This window comes from Leiobunum rupestre, chromosome 5, assembly GCF_980474605.1.
Source record: "Leiobunum rupestre chromosome 5, qqLeiRupe1.1.hap1, whole genome shotgun sequence".
Lineage (NCBI taxonomy): Eukaryota > Metazoa > Arthropoda > Arachnida > Opiliones > Sclerosomatidae > Leiobunum > Leiobunum rupestre.
In genome coordinates, this window is record NC_143388.1 from 20,403,837 (window position 1) to 20,422,430 (window position 18,594).

The 18,594-nt window shown below is 38.4% G+C and overlaps 2 protein-coding genes across 2 annotated transcripts in view; one reads left to right on the top strand and one right to left on the bottom strand.

Annotated features, from left to right (window-relative positions):
- Zw10 (Zeste-white 10 kinetochore protein) overlaps positions 1 to 18,594 on the bottom strand; it is a 51,648-nt gene that overhangs the window by 13,655 nt on the left and 19,399 nt on the right. Inside the window, exons 5-7 of the mRNA XM_090174612.1 lie at positions 18,088 to 18,239; positions 3,688 to 3,863; positions 1,866 to 2,162 (exon numbers count right to left, since the gene is read on the bottom strand). Coding sequence (XP_090030738.1) covers positions 1,866 to 2,162; positions 3,688 to 3,863; positions 18,088 to 18,239 — 625 coding nt within the window. The remainder of the gene's footprint in view (positions 1 to 1,865; positions 2,163 to 3,687; positions 3,864 to 18,087; positions 18,240 to 18,594) is intronic.
- On the top strand, positions 3,971 to 7,521 carry LOC149943752 (uncharacterized). Its single transcript, XM_090175304.1, has 3 exons — positions 3,971 to 3,987; positions 6,004 to 6,235; positions 6,477 to 7,521. Exon 3 carries the CDS (start codon positions 6,503 to 6,505, stop codon positions 7,376 to 7,378), a length of 876 nt encoding a protein of 291 aa, XP_090031430.1. The 5' UTR covers positions 3,971 to 3,987; positions 6,004 to 6,235; positions 6,477 to 6,502; the 3' UTR covers positions 7,379 to 7,521.

Below are 18,594 nucleotides of genomic sequence, written 5' to 3' on the forward strand. Positions count from 1 at the left end.
TGTTACAGTTACAAAAGTCTTCAACAGAGGGAGTTTTGGCATTAATCTTAAATTTTCTCGAAACGTGTAAACGATAGAAAAATGAAACCAAAACAATTTTTAATACTTTTTTATATCCTTTCACGTGGAGTTGTCGTATTTTGCAAAGCGATAATAGTTACGTCGACAACGCCAGATGTCGTTTTTGACAACTTTTCAAATAATTGAGTTACGTCCCTGAAACCGAAATTTTCGGATTCAGGGTGGTTGATTCATATTTAGAAAGTGTCACTGTTATTGCTCTACCACCAACGGTTGAGGAGCTATAGCCGGTTGCAATTTTCGATTCCATTTGGGAAAAACTTAAAGACGTCAAATATCACCTGCGGCATTCCCCCGATAATGCAGAATGTTTCAACAACAATTTATATTGTATAGGAAAAGAGACAAGAATGGAAGCAATGAAAGAAGAAAATAGGTGAAGAAAACTGTAATCACTGGCTTAGCAAAAGGTTTCCGCCTTTTATCCCCTCAACCGATTCTGCCAAATACGTTTTTACAACAAGTAACATAATCACACACACTTGCCATTGTTTCAATGTTAAAACTTTTAGTCACTGTATGTGTCTATCAAAATATTGTAAAAACAGCCATTCACTCGAGTAAAGGATGCTAAACAAGATGAATAACTGACCATTGACAAAGCACACCTTAACTGAATTCGTCTCAGAAGCAGCAAAATTATTTTTCTTGCTATTTGGGTCGCACAGATAACTCGAGTCAGAAATTAGAATTTCTAATCCTGCCTTGATTGGCACTTGCCTTCAGTTTTATGAACAACGCAGTTTATCACAGTCAATCAGTCATTCAATTAATGAAATATTATAATATATCAAAATTGGTCAAGAAAATAACCGCCTCATTGGTGATGGACTCTGACTCGGACTCTGACCCGTACTGTCCAGGTCCGTTATTATTTCGTGGCTACTCGCAAAGTATTATTTTATTTAATTTTACTCAATTTTGAGGACCACAGGATACGCGCATAAAATAAATGCTTCGATTATACTACATAGATAAAATCAATAAGCAGAGTAGTATTATAAAAAAAATAACTTTTTCATGTATTCGGCTTTACTACAAAACGAAGATAATACAGACGATCTTAGCGGCGGTTGTTGAAATGAAATCCGACATTCAGTAGGAAACGAGATTACAAAAATTTGTGTTTGGACAACTTTTCAACAAATTTTTTCCAACTAAAAGTTTAAATATTTTTATATTTTGTGATAACTGTGGATTATTTATTCTCGAGGGCCCTTCTAGAAAAATCCTACCGGGCCCGTAGGCTTAAGCCTACTCAGCCACAGGATATGGCATATGATATCCAAAGGAAATTGATACATTAATTTCTGATCACATGGCTACCATCTGCCAGTGCACCATCGCCATTATGGGTTTATAAATAAATAAGTTAGTTATGAATTTGTGTCCACTTAAAAGAAACACTACCACCATCTATGCATATTTAGAAAAATAATGGATCATAAAAAATGTAAATAGTCCATCCCATATTCTTAGTCTTCTATGTACTTATTCCCGATAGACAAATTAAACAATACCTTCAAAAATATAGGCACACTTTTGGGATTTTTTTTCATTTGACTAAAGTGAATCTGTCAGATTGTCTCTGACAACTTGATTTGGGTGTCAAAGGCATTTGCAATAAATTCAGAAAAAATAAATTATTTTAAAATACCTTGTGGTGGCAGCTCATATATTACACATTACCAAATTCTACATAAAAAAACTACACTAAATGTAAGAAATGATGACTCAAAATGTCAGTACTCTACTTGCAAAAGATATTATTTTTCTGACTTTACCAGAACCTTCTTGTAAAAATTCAAGTAGTTGTTGCTTCTGGCGTCTCATTTGTGAAAGGAAAGCAGTTGTGCCTAGTGTTTTTAATTTGTGAGAAAGATCAGCAAAAGATACAAACAGTCCACTAATTGCTGTGGTCTTTTGATGTTCAATTGATTGTTCAGCAACTTCAGATTTTATTGCAAGGCCAGTACGAAAACGATCTGGAGCTTCTGATTCTTTTTTAAGTCCAGAATGAAATGATCTTGTCAAGAACAACAGCTCATGAGCCAGATACATACAGTTATTATGGTGTAAAGCTAGGAAGAAAAAATTAGTTAATACTTTGAAAATAAATCTCGGTTCTTTCTTGGTGTAGAAATAAACAAAAACTGATTGATATTTGAATTTTATTAATCCCAAACTTTAAATCATATAACACTAATCCACAATGAGAATTGCTACCTAAACCTTTCTCCTTTTATGGTATTCATAACCTGGTTGGTTAAAAATATTAAAATATGGGTTTACAAATGCTTCTTTGGTTATAGTATGATAATAGGTACAGAAACATTAATTAATGAAGATGTCCAGCTAAGCCTTAATAAAAGTTTTAAATATATGCAAATATAACGAAGTTTTTATTTTAACCTACAATTTATAGGTACAGAGTCTAAACCAAATGCCCAAATTTTTTTATATACTATAAAGAGTTATTATAAAACAAGAAGCGCTAATTATGTAAATCCCTTTGATGCTAGTTATTATATTTACTGAGAATCTCTTTTGAAACGATCCTGGCATGTTTTTTTGGGGGATAATGATTAAGGAGATAGCTGTTAAATGGGGTGATCCTAATTTTCTCACTTGCTCACTTTTCTCACTCATATAGAAATAAACAAGTGCGTCGAGAGGGGCAAAGGAATTTCAGTGAGCAAAATTCAATTTTTCTCACAGAATTTTAAAGGTGGTGAGTGGTGTATCATGGAAAATTTAACTTAACTCACTGGGCTTTGGGGGAAAGCAAACTTGCAGGGGAAGTGAGCAAAATTGAATTTCCCATTGATATGATATTTCAATTTTAAAATCCAGTGAGAAAAATTCGATTTTGCTCACTTCCCCTGCAAGTTTGCTTTCCCTCATAGCCCAGTGAGTAAAAAGCAATTTCCCATTAAAATGATATTTCAATTTTATTAACTAGTGAGAAAAATTTGATTTTGCTCACTTCCCCTGCAAGTTTGCTTTCCCTCAAAGCCCAGTGAGTGAAGTTCAATTTTCCATGATACACCACCTTTAAAATTCAGTGAGAAAAATTGAATTTTGCTCACTGAAATTCCTTTGCCCCCTCTCGACGCACTTGTTTATTTCTATTAGGGTATTAGCCTAGCTGATTATTATTATTCTATATGAGTGAGCGAAGTGAGAAAAGTGAGCAAGTGAGAAAATTAGGATCACCCGTTAGAGGTTAGAACGTGACATATGTGGACTCAGATCAACCCTAAATATTGTCTCAACATAGTCCCAAGTATAAATACATTCTTGATAGATAATTCGAATTTATACACTGAAATCTTAGTTAAAAATAATCCGACATATCTGATATGAGCTAATTGATCTTTAAACTGACACTACATGCATCATTGAAAATACACTAGATATTTTGGAAAACATGTATGGAATGCCTACAGTGACACCTAACAAAGTATTCACACCAAAGCCTCGGATAGATATACTACTTGTATAAATAATATTGTGAGACCCATACATGAAGGATTTTCTAAGCAACAAATTAAATTAGGCCAAGCTTATAAATCATAGACAGGATTTAAATGCTTTTTTACTAACCTGTTTGTTGTGGAAACATTTCAATGCTATGTTGGTGAAATATTGGTACTATATCACAGAACAATTCGCATATATATCTTGCTGCAAAATATAAGTGTGGAGCAGTTGATACATTACTGCAACCAGCTTCATTGCAAACTCTCTTGATCTGTTCAATTAACTCAATCATAAATTCACTGCAAAAATACATAAATATTACTAGTAACAACATTCACAATACATGTCAAAATTCAGCGCACATAATTCCCAATTATGAAAATGTATGGAAATGGTTGCTGATTTAATTCACATTAAACTTTGGTAAGTGCTATGTATGTATTTAGCATTATTTGGCATACTTTCGCACTTGGCTTTTAAGTCTGGACAATTTCTCTTTAATAAATCTAAAATGTCTACAAAATTGCCCCTGTTCCCATTTTCATCGTCCGACCTATGCCCCGAAGAGCGAGATCTTTTTGGGCGCAGAGTACTATTATCTGCAAGTGAGCAGCTAAGACATTTCTATTTCTAGCAACGTCTGTTTACGATGCTGATCAACCTGACATACTATTGAGCCTCGAGATTCCAAATGGAATTAATATTTTTTAAGACTGTTGGTGTAAAGATTTAGTCGAAGTAAAGTGTTCTTCAAACTTTTTGGCCATATTTTTCCAGTCCGAAAAAACCTCAATAAATCCCGTTTTTCTGCCACCTAACAAATGCCGACATCAAAAACAATTAACTTTATCGTTTGCTACAGAATATTCGAGCACTTGGTATTTGGTGTACCAACAGTACCCCCGCCAGGAATTTTTAACACACAGGCCCGGTCTGATTTAAAGACCCCCCATCTATATATTTTAATTTTAAAATGTCCGATTTTCAAGAATTTTCTTGACTATAGTTAAAATTTTAAAATTATGACACTAATATGTTCATTTAAAAGTTTTCTTAGGAAAGATAAAATTTTCTGCCCCCGCAATTTAATCAAAGAATGATACTCTTCGATTAGAGCTTTTACCAAATTCGTCAACCACTAAATTAGGGTTTTCTTTTAAACAATTCGACAAATCCCGATTAATGGACAACGTAGCCAGATTTGAAAGTCTAAATTATCCCATAGTTGTTCGAAGACACGTTTCTATTCTTTTCAGGGAACTGAAACTTCTTTCTGAGATGGTGTTTGCGACAGGAATGCATTGTACAACCTTGTAGTACTTAACAAGGTCACCCTTACCAAAAAATAAGTTGGATTTCAGTTTGTATTTAGTTTGTATACACATTATTAGTTGATATTGAGTTGGTATTAAGTAGGCTCAAGTTGTCAGCATATTTCAAGTTACTATTAAAGGGGTAATAAGTTGTTATTCAGTTGGTAGGAAAATACTGCTTTTGCTAAGTTTATAATTAGTTGGTTTTTAGTAGTCAGGAAGTTACATAATATTTTTAAGTTGGATTTTAGATGTTTCCCAAGTAGGATTTAAGTTGCTTTTAAGTAGTTAAATGTAAATGTTGATTCTGGTTTAGTTGGAAATAAGTTGATTATTTAAGAGGATTTAAGTTATTTTTAAGTAGGCATTTCTCCCAAATACAAACTGAAAACCAAGTTGAAAAACAAGTTGTCGTAAGTGGTTTTTAGCCAACTTATTTTTTGGTAAGGGCAGGGAAGCCATCTTCCATGGGCATTAAATAGTGGAAGCAGTCGCTTACGCTGTAAAATTTTTTGGGGATAATTCAGTGCCGTATTTCCGCCTAGGCCAACCTAGGCCGTGGCCTAGGGGCCCATCCTTTTAAGGGGCCCTCCAGTGACTGTAATTACTGTATTCGAAGGCATAAATCTATAATATTAATCGAAATTTATATTGGAGAAAATCCTAGGTAGATTTGGTTTTAAAATTACCAAAATTTCTGCCTGGCAGTTTACGGACGCAGCCTTAAATCGAAATGTTGCATAATTATCGCATATTTAGTCGACGATGAGCTTTTCTTTAGTAATATAACCGTAGAGCTCAGACCTTTACGCGGAATCAAGGTAATTCAGGTACAGCGTAGTTCCAGGGATAAGAGTAAATGCAGCGCGTGAAAAGGGGGCCCAGACTCTTTATCTGCCTATGGGCCCAGGATCTCTAAGTCCGGCCCTGGGATAATTAGATTTCTCGTAATTTTAAAAAAACTGTCGACGTGGTAGGACGTGTGCTTTTAGGCTCTTCTACTAAGCCTAATTTTAACCTCAAAATAATTGAACTTAAATTTTAGATAATTTTTAACGCAACTAATTTAAATTGGTTTAGTTTTAATGGTTTTATTTATAAATAAATCGTGTCTTTGATGAAACAGCCACAAAATTAGACAATGACTACTGTTGATGAGGATCTATACTGTACCTCAGAATGCCTGTACAACCGGAAGGAAGATAATCAAATGGTACCCTGTGATATTTGCTCTAAACAATACCATTTATCCTGTGTGAACATTACTGCTAAACAAGCTAGCCGTTTCTACTGCTGTAGCCCCTGTAAAGAACTATTTCACCCCATGCCTTTGCAAGGACCTGGAACCTGCTAAAATAGTGAATAACTCTCATGAACTTATAGAATTAAAGAATCAAATAGCAATCTTAAAGCTACAATTTAATAGCGAACTAAGAACCGTACAGGAAAATCTTCAGAGATTTAAAAGCGAAGCCAAGGCTGCTTGATGATGTTGATTTTTACTTCTAGTTCATGAACTAGAAGTAAAAATCAACATCATCAAGACAGCCCATATTGAAGGTTTTAAGGCCATTGACCAAAGACTTATTAACTGCACAGATTGAAGCAAAGGGACCCCGGAACCGATGAACTATCTTGCAGTGGCTGAAAATAGCATATATAAAAAAAATTTAAACAATAACATCAATAAACCATACAGCACAGTATCCTCAGATTGTGACCAATCTTCACGATATCAAGAACGTTTCCCCACCAGAAATAAGAATGAACGCCCAGCCTTCCAAAAACAACCACATGGAAAGAATACTCAAAAGAAAGGCAAGAAATCTAGTGATGTAAATCCCAACAATCATAAAATAACCAGGATTAATCAACGAATTGCTGGCCTAATGCCTAGTGATAGACTTGCAGTATGTAAGCTTGCGACTAAACAGCAAACAGCAGATTACTTTATTGGAAACTGCTCCTTAAGGACCGATGAGGACTCCATAATTCAGTACATAGAATCCCAGGAAATTAATGTTAGTGCCATAAGACTAACTAGGAAGTCGCAAGACCCTGATGCCATTTCAAAATGCTATATCTTTAGCTCAACAACTGAAGTAAATACAATCCTCTCCCCTGATAATTGGCCTGTGGGGATGTCATGCCATAAACTGCAAAAAGATCCAACGGACAGGGTCAAAGTTTGGGGAACTAACCATCACGCGAAGGGCTTGCAACTATCAGCATCCCCAACTTTCAAATATTTCCTTTCAAATTGCCCCAAGGACTTAACGACCCAAGAACTGACCGAACATCTGAACGACATAGGAGTCAATTTGGACTTTGTAACGCTTACCGAACCAAAGCAGATTACCAATTGGAAACGGTCTTATATCATCGATTCAACGATAAACCAAGATGAAGAAATATTAGATCGCACAAACTGGCCCTACCCGTATAGGATCCAACGCTATCGGGAATTAAGGAAACCAAACATGAGAACGGATGAAGTATGACCCGATAAACTTAAGAATGGCCCTAAGGGCCTGAAGATTGCACATTTGAATGTGAATAGATTGAAAAATAAAATTTTAGGGATTGAGTATTTACTTCAATTTTACCAGATCGACATCCTTGGCATAACTGAGACCTTCTTATATCCAGAAATAGTTGCGATTCCTGGATATTCTATGATAAGGGAAGATAGAATGGAAACTGGAGGCGGTGGGATATGTCTATACTATAAAAATGGCATTCAAATTGTCAAGAAAACCCTTGATCAAACTGACAAGCTCCCAACAATAATGGAAGTCCTTTGGACTCTCATTTTGTTGAAGATAAAAAGCGTTATCGGCTTTTCTCGTTTAGTTTTTTTAATAGGTTAAAAAATGTTTATTGTAAATAAGATATATTTTTAATCACTAATCTTATCTTACTATTTTTTAACCTTAAGTGTATATATATTCGCTTACAGCGTTTATTATTGCCGTCACTCCTAATATGTCGTTCATCTTGTAAAGTACTCATTCTTAATAAACGTTTGTTTTTTTAAATCACTACGTTTTGATTTCTTACTAGTTTCATTAGTTAGTTAGTGTAGGGTAGCTCTGCTGATTAACATTGGATTTAAAACTCCAATAGGTTATGGGCCCAGCACGCTCCCACTGCGCCACTACTATGCTGATGATCTAGTCTGCTGTATCCCGGGTTCAGTTACCATCACCGTAATCCGTATCCTGTCAACAGTTCCCGTTAGTAACCATGGATAGTCTTTTTCGTCAAGACGTCGAGAAGCTATCAGGTCCGGAGAATTGCAGGAGTTGGAAAAGACAAATAGTCGACATCCTAACCGTTCGAGACGTATACGAGATTCTTACTGGCGAATGGATTGAACCTACGGAACCGGTACCTGGAGCAACAGCAGCAGAGAAGTCTGAATACACTTCAAACAAGAAGAAGTACCGAGTGGCGTTCAGTACAGTCCGTGGCATCATCTGGTCAACCTTATCCGAAAAGGTCCAAAACATGATCACAAATTGCGAGACACCAAAGGAGATGTGGGACAAACTACTTGAAATTTTCGAGCAGAAGTCGTCCAACCGTCTGCGTAAGCTTCTGGCGCAACTTATGCGAACTACGAAGTCACCAGACGTCGACATGGCCACCCACATTGCCCAGATGTGTTCTCTCTGGACAGATATCTTGTCAACGGCACAGACAGAGAAGAATGTTACATTCGACGACTGCATCCTGATTGCCTGCATCTTCGAGTCTCTACCTCAGGATGAGTATCGAGAATTCGGTATGCTCTGGGACACGCTGCCAACCGAAAAACAGACGGTCGCAGAGTTGGAACGTTTATTGATTGGCCGTGCAACTCGAGAAGGTGACTCTTTCAGAGATTCCTCTGGTCTGATGGCGAAACGCAATGCCACAAGTCATCGCGGTCACTCATCAAACGAGACGAAAGGCATGAGACGTAAGCCAAAATGCACCAATTGCCGAAAGTTTGGTCACATAGCGGAAGACTGTCGAGGACAAAGGAAAACTCCTAGAAGGACGAGCGTTGACGAAAGTAATCGCACCAGCATCGGGGGTCTGATCGCAGCAAATGGTCTCGTTGCTTGCTCATCGTCTGAAGCAGCATGGTACTTTGACTCGGGTGCTACACAGCATATCACGAACGACGCCACAAAGTTCCTAAACTTCCGCAAGTTCGCTACTCCAGCAACTCTTCAGATTGGAAACAAGACGCAGATGACAGCGGATGGTGAAGGAGACATAAGCATTCAGTTCCGGATCGGAAAGAAACTCTATCAAGAGGTAGTCCACAATGTCTGGCACATCCATGACTTTGCCTGCAATGTTTTCTCGCTGAAAAGCGCAATGAAGAGAAACAAGAATCTGGAGTTCAAGGTCACAGCAAATTCTTGCGGTCTCTATGAAGTTGTCGGAGGCAAAAGGAACCTTTGTGTACCTGGCAAGGTCGAGAGTCTGTATCGTCTGGATATCAAAGTCATGCAGCCATCATGCTCCGCTCACATCGCAGCAGATCCGAGAAATGACCGGAAAGCAGATCTCCAAGTCTGGCATGAACGCATGGGTCATCAGGATAAACGGCATGTAGCAGCGACGTTACGGAGACTCGGATACGAAGTTCTAAACCAGACGTCTGACAAGCTCTGTGAAGGGTGCATCTACGGCCAGATGACTAGGCACAGTTTCGGCACTCGTTTGGAGAAGGCTAAGAAACCAGGTGAAAGGATCCATTCAGATCTCTGGGGACCATCACCAACACCGTCCATGAAAGGGAAGAAATACTACCTCCTATTCAAAGACGAGTATTCAAGCGTTCAAGCCGTATTCTTCTTAACGAAGAAATCCGAAGTCGTCAACTGTTTCAAAGAATTCCTTGCTTTTTGCCGAACCCGCAATCACACAGTACAAGAGCTGGTCACGGATAATGGAACTGAATATGTCAACGAAGAGTTCCGTCAATGGACGTCTCAAGAAGGGTTACATCACCGCAAGTCCATGCCATACACGCCCGAACAGAACGGGGTCGCTGAACGAGAAAATCGTACGATTATGGAGTCTGTAAGGGCCATGTTGCATTCCAGATCGGACTTACCACCGAAACTCTGGGCTGAAGCGGTGAACACGGCCGTCTATGTCCTGAACCGAACAGCACCTACATGCATTGCTGGGAAGACGCCGTTTGAATTGTGGACAGGGAAGACAAACCCATCGATCCAGCATCTGCGAATCTTTGGCACTGAGTGCTTTGTCCACATACCAAAAGAGAAGCGAAAGAAGCTGTCTCGGAAGGCGTATAAAGGTTTCCTGGTTGGCTATGAAGACAATGCAGACGGATATCGAGTTTATGTTCCTGAGCTGGACGACGTACTAAGATCTCGAGATGTCAAATTCAATCCCGAGACGTGCGTTCCTGATTCCTGGATTCCTGTCTCTGGGGAGTCCTCCAGCCAGGGCGAGCAATTGACCGACGATTTCGTTTGCGAAAACTGGCCTACCAGAGCCACCAACTCATCAAAAGACGGACCAGCCAGAGCCACTAATGCACCATCGGGCATGCCAACCAGAGCTGCCGACTACTCAAACGACGAGACAACCAAATCCGTCGAAGCGTCGGAAGACGTGGCTACCGGACATAATGAGGCAACAGTGTCTCTTTCTGACAATGTCCGGGACAATCAACCTGAGAAGAGCGGTCCAGTCCTTAGAGATCGTTCAACACTAAGGAAAGTCCAACCATGTCAGAGCTGCCAGCTAGCAAATAAAGCATTCCTCATCTGCGACATGTTACCACAAACGGCACGAGAAGCACGTTCAAGCAACGAATCCGCCGAGTGGGAGAAAGCGATGGTAGATGAACTTTCGGCAATGAAAAGACACGACGTCTACGAAATGGTTGATCCTCCACCTGGTCGCAAGATAATCGGAAATCGTTGGGTCTTTCGTACAAAGAATGATGAAGATGGGACGATCGTCAAGCACAAAGCCCGGCTTGTCGCAAAAGGTTTTACGCAACGAGAGGGAATCGACTTCAATGAGACTTTCGCTCCAGTTGCCCGATTCGAGACACTACGAATCTTTCTCAACCTAGTTGCCCAGAAAAATCTCAACCTCAGGCAATTCGACGTAAAGACCGCATTCCTTCATGGGAAGCTATCCGAAGAAATTTATCTGCGTCAACCTGAAGGTTTCGACAATAGTAGTGGACAAGTCTGGAAGTTAAAGAAAAGTTTCTACGGTCTTAAACAGTCTCCACGATGTTGGAATGAACAAATTGACAAATCGCTTCAGAACCATGGCTTCAAGAGTGCTGATGGAGATCACTGCCTATATATTTACTCAACCAATGACGTTTTCTTGGTCTTGATCCTCTACGTCGATGATGGATTGGTTGCCGGCAGTACCACCAAAGCAGTTGATGACTTTCTTCACGACTTCAGCGATGAATTCGAAATCATAACCGGAAAAGCGTCAACGTATCTTGGACTTAAAATCGATCAGTTAAGCGACGGCTCCATATTCTTACACCAAAGCGCCTACATCGAGAAGGTTCTTGAAAGGTTCAACATGCAAGACTGTAAACCAGTGAGCACTCCTATCGGCAGTCCAGACACGACCAACCAAAGTCTGAAGAGTTTCGAGTCAACGACCATATATGCCTCGGCCATTGGAAGTCTCAGATACGCAGCGACAGGAACACGACCTGACATCGAATACGCAGTCAATCGAGCGTCCCAAGAAATGGCGAATCCAAAGGTCGCTGACTGGAATGGAGTTAAACGAATTTTTCGTTATCTCAGAGGGACCAAGTCACTGGGTCTCTTATTCAAGTCCGAGAATTCCATGACAACCATCCCCTACAGCGACGCTGATTACGGTGGTTGTGAGAAAACAAGACGTTCAACGTCTGGGATCGTATGCCTAATTGGTTCAACTCCAGTTACTTGGGCGAGCAGAAAGCAACAATCTGTTGCTTTGTCAACCACGGAGGCTGAACTGGTAGCTGCCACTGAAGCGGCGAAAGATGTCGTCTGGATTGAACGAATCAAGTCTTTCCTGGGTCTCAACGTAGACGATGATGTACCCGTACTCCGAGTCGACAATGCAGGGGCCATTAAACTCATCAGAAATCCTGAGTTTCATCGCCGAACGAAACATATCAGTATTCGCCAGTACTACATTCGTGAACTGGTCGAAGAGGGCGTCATCGACGTTATGTACGTCCCGAGTGAAGAACAGCTGGCCGACATTTTCACTAAGCCACTACCTAAAGAAGTCTTCACCCGCCACCGTCAGAATCTCAGTTTACGGCAGTACGAGAAAGTCGTCAACGAGGGCGAGTGTTGAAGATAAAAAGCGTTATCGGCTTTTCTCGTTTAGTTTTTTTAATAGGTTAAAAAATGTTTATTGTAAATAAGATATATTTTTAATCACTAATCTTATCTTACTATTTTTTAACCTTAAGTGTATATATATTCGCTTACAGCGTTTATTATTGCCGTCACTCCTAATATGTCGTTCATCTTGTAAAGTACTCATTCTTAATAAACGTTTGTTTTTTTAAATCACTACGTTATGATTTCTTACTAGTTTCATTAGTTAGTTAGTGTAGGGTAGCGCTGCTGATTAACATTGGATTTAAAACTCCAATACATTTCCTATCCAAACTCAATTGACCTTATTATTGGTATAATTTTTATACCACCCCGTCATTTCAATAACTTACTGACTGACGAGTTACGTAGACAGATGGACCTTCTTCTGACTGACCACAAGACCAAACTTATCCTTCTGGGCGATACAAATTGTGATATCGCAACTAAACCAAAATCTACCAAAACAAGAATCTTACTAGACGCCCTTACGGATTATAAACAAATGGTCACTACCCCAACCAGAATTACCAGTGGGACTGAAACTATTTTAGACCATATCTACTCTAATTTCCCGGACAGATTACATCTGACTACAGTTGTTCCTGTTAGCTTCACGGATCACGAACTCATAAGTGTCGTAAGGAAAAAACTCTGACCTAAAAATATAAAAGAAACTAAAATGGTAAGAAATTATAGAAACCTAAATCCTGTCCTCTTTGTTAACAACATCCAAGAGGCCTTAGCAGCTGCAAGGTTTAATACCCCTAATGATGGCACCTTAATACTCCAAAATATCATATAAAGGAACTTAACTCTCAAGCCCCATATAAATATAAACATATATCAACACAACTTACTCCCTGGTTGACACCGGCAGTTAAATATGAGATGCATTTGAGAGACAAATTGAAGACAAAAATCAGAAACCCAAAGCTATGTGAAAGATTTTCTGAGGCCTATAAGAAGCAAAGGAATAAAGTTGTCACCTTAATACGGAATACTAAATCTGTAAGGGCCGTAAGGTGGCGCCAGGCGTAGGAGCTGGCATATCGCCAGCTGATAAGAGCTCTTCTCCATATATAAACCCCAGACAGGGTAAGAGGAAGGAGAAGGGGGTTTAGACCGGCGGTTGATGTGGTTTGTTAGTTTGGGGCTCTCAATCCCAAGGGGTAATTGAATGCAATAAAACATATTGTTGATCCCATAAATCGTTCGTCATAAATTAGAGCGTTACAAATCTAATTACTTGAAAGAAAATCTCACTGAAGATCAAAAACCATGCCATTTTTGGAAGACGATAACTCCCTTTCTTAAAGGTAGTCATAAAAAACAAGTTATTGCCAAGATTAAACAAAATGATGATTCTATTGAGGATCCTCAGGGTGTTGTGGACTACCTTAATGCGTATTTTGTAGATGTCGCTGAAAAATTGATCGATAAAACCCAGATATCAACCTCACATGCAAGCAATAATCTACCACCTTATACTATAACTAAGAAGTTAACTAACTTTGACATCGTGACGGAGGATCAGGTCTCCAGAGTCCCTAAGTCCATAAAACACAATAAGGCCAGTGGCCTAGACAACATTCCCCCGGTCATCCTAAGAAACGTCGCTGCTATTATTTCCAAATTTATTGCAAACCTCATCAATATGTCATTCTCAACTGGCATCTTCCCTGATGCCTGGAAGACTGCAAAGGTTATCCCGGCTTTTAAAAAAGGAGACAAAGCTGACCCAGCTAGCTATCGTCCTCTCTCAGTCTTGGACGCTGCCTCCATATGCTGTGAAAAACTGGCCAGTAAAAATATAAGCTCATACCTTGAAGATAATAGGTCACTCGACTCAGAGCTCAATATTTAATTTACTTGAAACTATCATTCACAGCTAGAAAACGGACTATATGTATTAGTTATCTTCATTGACCTCTCAAAAGCGTTCGATAACGTACAGCACGAACCATTATTACAATCCCTTAGGATGGTTGGAGTTGATGGCACTGTTGTAGCGCGGGTGTCGAATGTTGGAGATCTCAACCTAGGGACAATCGACTTAAGCGAACCCCTAAGGTACCCGTCTACAATTAATAATAATGACTGAATACGCCCGGGACTACTCGCGTAACGTGATATGGTGGGGTTAGCGAGGGTCCTCAGTATTAAATTGGTGTCTAGGAGAAATTTGTTATTAAACGTATCAAGCCAGTTGTTAGATTGCCAAACACTAATTGATTTAATTTAAACTCAATATCCTAACCAAACATTTAAGCTAACTTAAAACTACCTAAACACTAATTAAACTAAATGAAATATTATCAAACTAAGCAACTGGCCAGTGCTCGCGGCATTAACGAAATGTAAAATCTAGGTTGCAACCATTACTTAACAAAGTTCATCCCGAAATGTTCAGTTGAACTGCGGAAACTTTATCGAAGTGGCAGAGTCCGGTTGGAGCCGTGGAAGAATCTGAGCGACGTTGTTGACGTTTCGGAACAGCGGAACACAGAATTTATGTTGGTGGCGATGGTATCTCGTACAATATGTTGAATGTAACCGCTGGATGGTTGGGCATAACGAATTGGCCAATATAGATTGTTCCTGTCCTTATCTTGAAGTCAACACGTTTACAGCTCGAAGGTTAAACAAAACACGACTTTAACGTCCAAAATTAGTTGAAATATCAATTATTTTGCTCCGATCATAAAATGGAGTCCTTTTCAAATCAAAATCCGAACCGTTACTATTTCTTTTTTTTAGCTCGCGTCCGAGCGCGCGTTATTAAAAAAACTCGCGTTATTTATCTCGCGTATTATTTTCCAACTCTTCAATTTTGAGAATAAATATAAACGTAAAAATATGTATAATACATGTAAGCATATTTTAACACAATAAATAATTTATAATATATATAATGTATAAGAAATATAAATGACTATCAAACAACTGGTCTTAGACACGTCGGCATATCAATAAGGGGTCAAAGGGGCGCTGTGATCTCCTCGCTATCCCACAAAAACAAAGATCTCCCGGTAAAAGGACGGGCCCTTCCCTTACCTGGGGTAAAACACAAACAACCGAATCACCCAATCGCCAAAATATTCGACCAGCAATTATTTCGGGGGAAAGGGGATGGTATATTTCTTATTAATTTGATATTTCGCATTACACTGTCCATTAATGGCTCCAGTCATATCTTACGGATCGTCATCAGGTCGTCTCCCACAATAATCATATTTCAACAATGTGTCAAGTTAAACATGGGGTGCCCCAGGGCCGTGTCCTGGGTCCGCTCTTGTTTAATGTATACTCTATGGATTTTCATAAGAGCCTCATGTTCTCTGTAGCTAATGAATACGCAAATGACAATGCCATCTCATCGGCCAGTACAGACTTAACTACATTGATTTCTAATGCCGAAAGAGATCTATTCGCACTTGAACAAGCCTTGACTAATAAAGGCTTATGCCTTAACAAAGAAAAAACCGAAATGATGCTCTTCTCCCCTAATCGAGAAAAGGCTGCTGCTGCTAGTGCTATAACCTCCATCTGTAATGGTGCCATCGTCAGGACTAAAACCTTTAAATACCTTGGACTTCACTTTGAAGAATCTTTAGATTGGCACCCACATATACAGTATATCATCAGCAAAGTCAAGAGTAGGCTTTGGCTTATGAAACCGCTCCAAAGCCATATCTCGATCGACTCTCTTAGACTAATTTTTAATACTTTTATTAAACCAATCATCGACTATGGCATAATTTTCTATGCGTCAGCGACTAAATCTGATCTTGCTAATCTTCAGAAAGTCCTAAACAGCGCTACGAAATTAATTGCCGGATTCCCAAAATTTTCGTCATTAACTGAAGCTAAACATATTGCTCGTATTAATTCTATTGATTTTACCTATTCGCATAATCTCTTAATTCCTCCCCCCTCCCCATAATATCAATACACGAGGAGCTAATGATAACTTCTATATAGAAAAAATTCTCAGAACATTTCGGACAAAAACTTCGAAAAGTGTTAAAATAGTAGGCTCCCAAAATTGGAACAAACTTCCAAATCTTTTAAAAAACGTTGAGAGCATTAATCTCTTCAAAAACCTAATCACCACCCATTATTTGACTTATATTAATTCGTCATTATGGTGATTTTAGTGACGCTTGTTGGAAATTTCTCCTTCTTAATTTTAATTTAATTTAATTAATGTGTAACTGGACTCTTATGTAAAGAAGTTGTAAACTTATATGATGATCCAATGAATAAATCTATTATTATTATTATTATTACTTTTTAAGGAATCAAGGTCAAAATAAAACCTATCGTATGTGTCACATTGTGTTAGGATATCGATTTCGTTTAGGAAGTTCTCAAAGTTAGGGTCGGACGCCATGATACCATTATATAGACCAGAGTTTTCTACTAGCCGGATTTTCATTTCAGAAATAAATTAGTCTATTAATTCGAAATAGGTGGACCTCATCTGGTCTATTAGGGTTTTTGCTTCAGTTTCCCTGGTCCCCGATGTAATTGTTACCACACTGTTTTAATCTCCTGTTAGGGATAATTTTACGTTTACGTAAAGCTAATGGTTCGCTGTTACGGTGAGGTATTGCAATAAAAGCCGATTCTGCGATTTTAGTAGCTTCTTCCCAAATAGAATCAAAGCGTTCAGAGTTTCTACAATCTTCAAGGTCTTGACAGTAGCTTGGCAAATGGCAACGGCTTCCGTAAAAATAACTTTGGACAGGGAATTTGTTACGCCTAATACTTCGTCTAATGCAACGACTAATATAAGTTGTAATTGGGATATATACCCACGACACTCAGCAGCCTCGTCAGGTTTTCCGTTTTCAACCAGATTCTCTAAAGTTAAAACTACGGAATCGGGTCTATTTCTAAAATAGTGAATCCCTTTTTTTTGCTCGACCATTGAGTGTCCCAGCTTTGTGGCATTTTAAGTATGTCGTACCCAAGATCTTTTTGAGAGTTTTCAAAATATTCACTTCTAATGACCGAATTGCTTTTGAAAGTTGTAAATGGCTTGAACCAAACCAAGTTATTCCCTAACTGTCGATATTTTGGAGCAACAGTCAACTAAAACTAAATTTAAGCGGTGGGCGTAGCAATGAACGTACGGACAATGGCCACCTACTGCTTCTTCTACTTTAACCCTTACTCCTTTTACGTGTCCACTCATTACACTAGCTCCATCATAAGTCTGTGCAACACAATTCTCCAGTTTGAAACCACCCTTACCACAAAATAAGTTGGATTTCAGTTTGTATTTAGTTTGTATACACATTATTAGTTGATATTGAGTTGGTATTAAGTAGGCTCAAGTTGACAGCATATTTCAAGTTACTATTAAATGGGTAATAAGTTGTTATTCAGTTGGTAGGAAAATACTGCTTTTGGTAAGTTTATAATTAGTTGGTTTTTAGTAGTCAGGAAATTACATAATATTTAAGTGGCTTTTAAGTAGTTAAATGTAATTGTTGATTCTGGTTTAGTTGGAAATAAGTTTTAATAAAGAGGATTTAAGTTATTTTTAAGTAGGCATTTGTCCCAAATACAAACTGAAAACCAAGTTGAAATACAAGTTGTCCTAAGTGGTTTTTAGCCAACTTATTTTTTGGTAAGGGGAGACACCCAAATGTGACTAGTGATGACGAAACTAAACATGGCTGTAGAAAACTAAGTTTTTCATTCATGTAAAAGTTTCTTAAAAACAGTGTATGGCACTCAATATTAGATCAAAGTAAAAAATGTTGACATCTAACCCTAACGATATTATAACCTTAAATATTTACCTCACAGCACATTCAGGAAATTCAAACAGCCTCTTTATATGGCTTTGATTCAGTTCAGACGAATCCAAGGTGACAGAAGGCTTCTCAAGTTTTAGAAAAACAGTACGATATATATCTTTTTTCAGAGTGGTTCGCGCTTGCTTGAAAATATCCTGAAAAACAAAAGACATGATGAGTATAACATTCAAGTTCAACCCATATTGTTCACAAGATCAATGGATGTTTGTTTTCTCTTATAATTTTATTAAGGTAGGCTAACTCTGTAATTTATTTCATACCAAAGTGATGAACAAATCATTGAAAATTTAAAAAAATTTATCAACCTCCGCTGAATTGATTATTTCGTTGTCAGTGGTTGATCCAAATACTGTCACTGACTTCACAGTAATGTAGCCGTCAAATGAGTTACCCCTAGGTATTCTTGAGGAAATGGTATAAATATAGTTGACTTAGTTGTTGGAATACCCACTGACAGCAGCATTGTCCTTACCAAAAAAAATAAGTTGT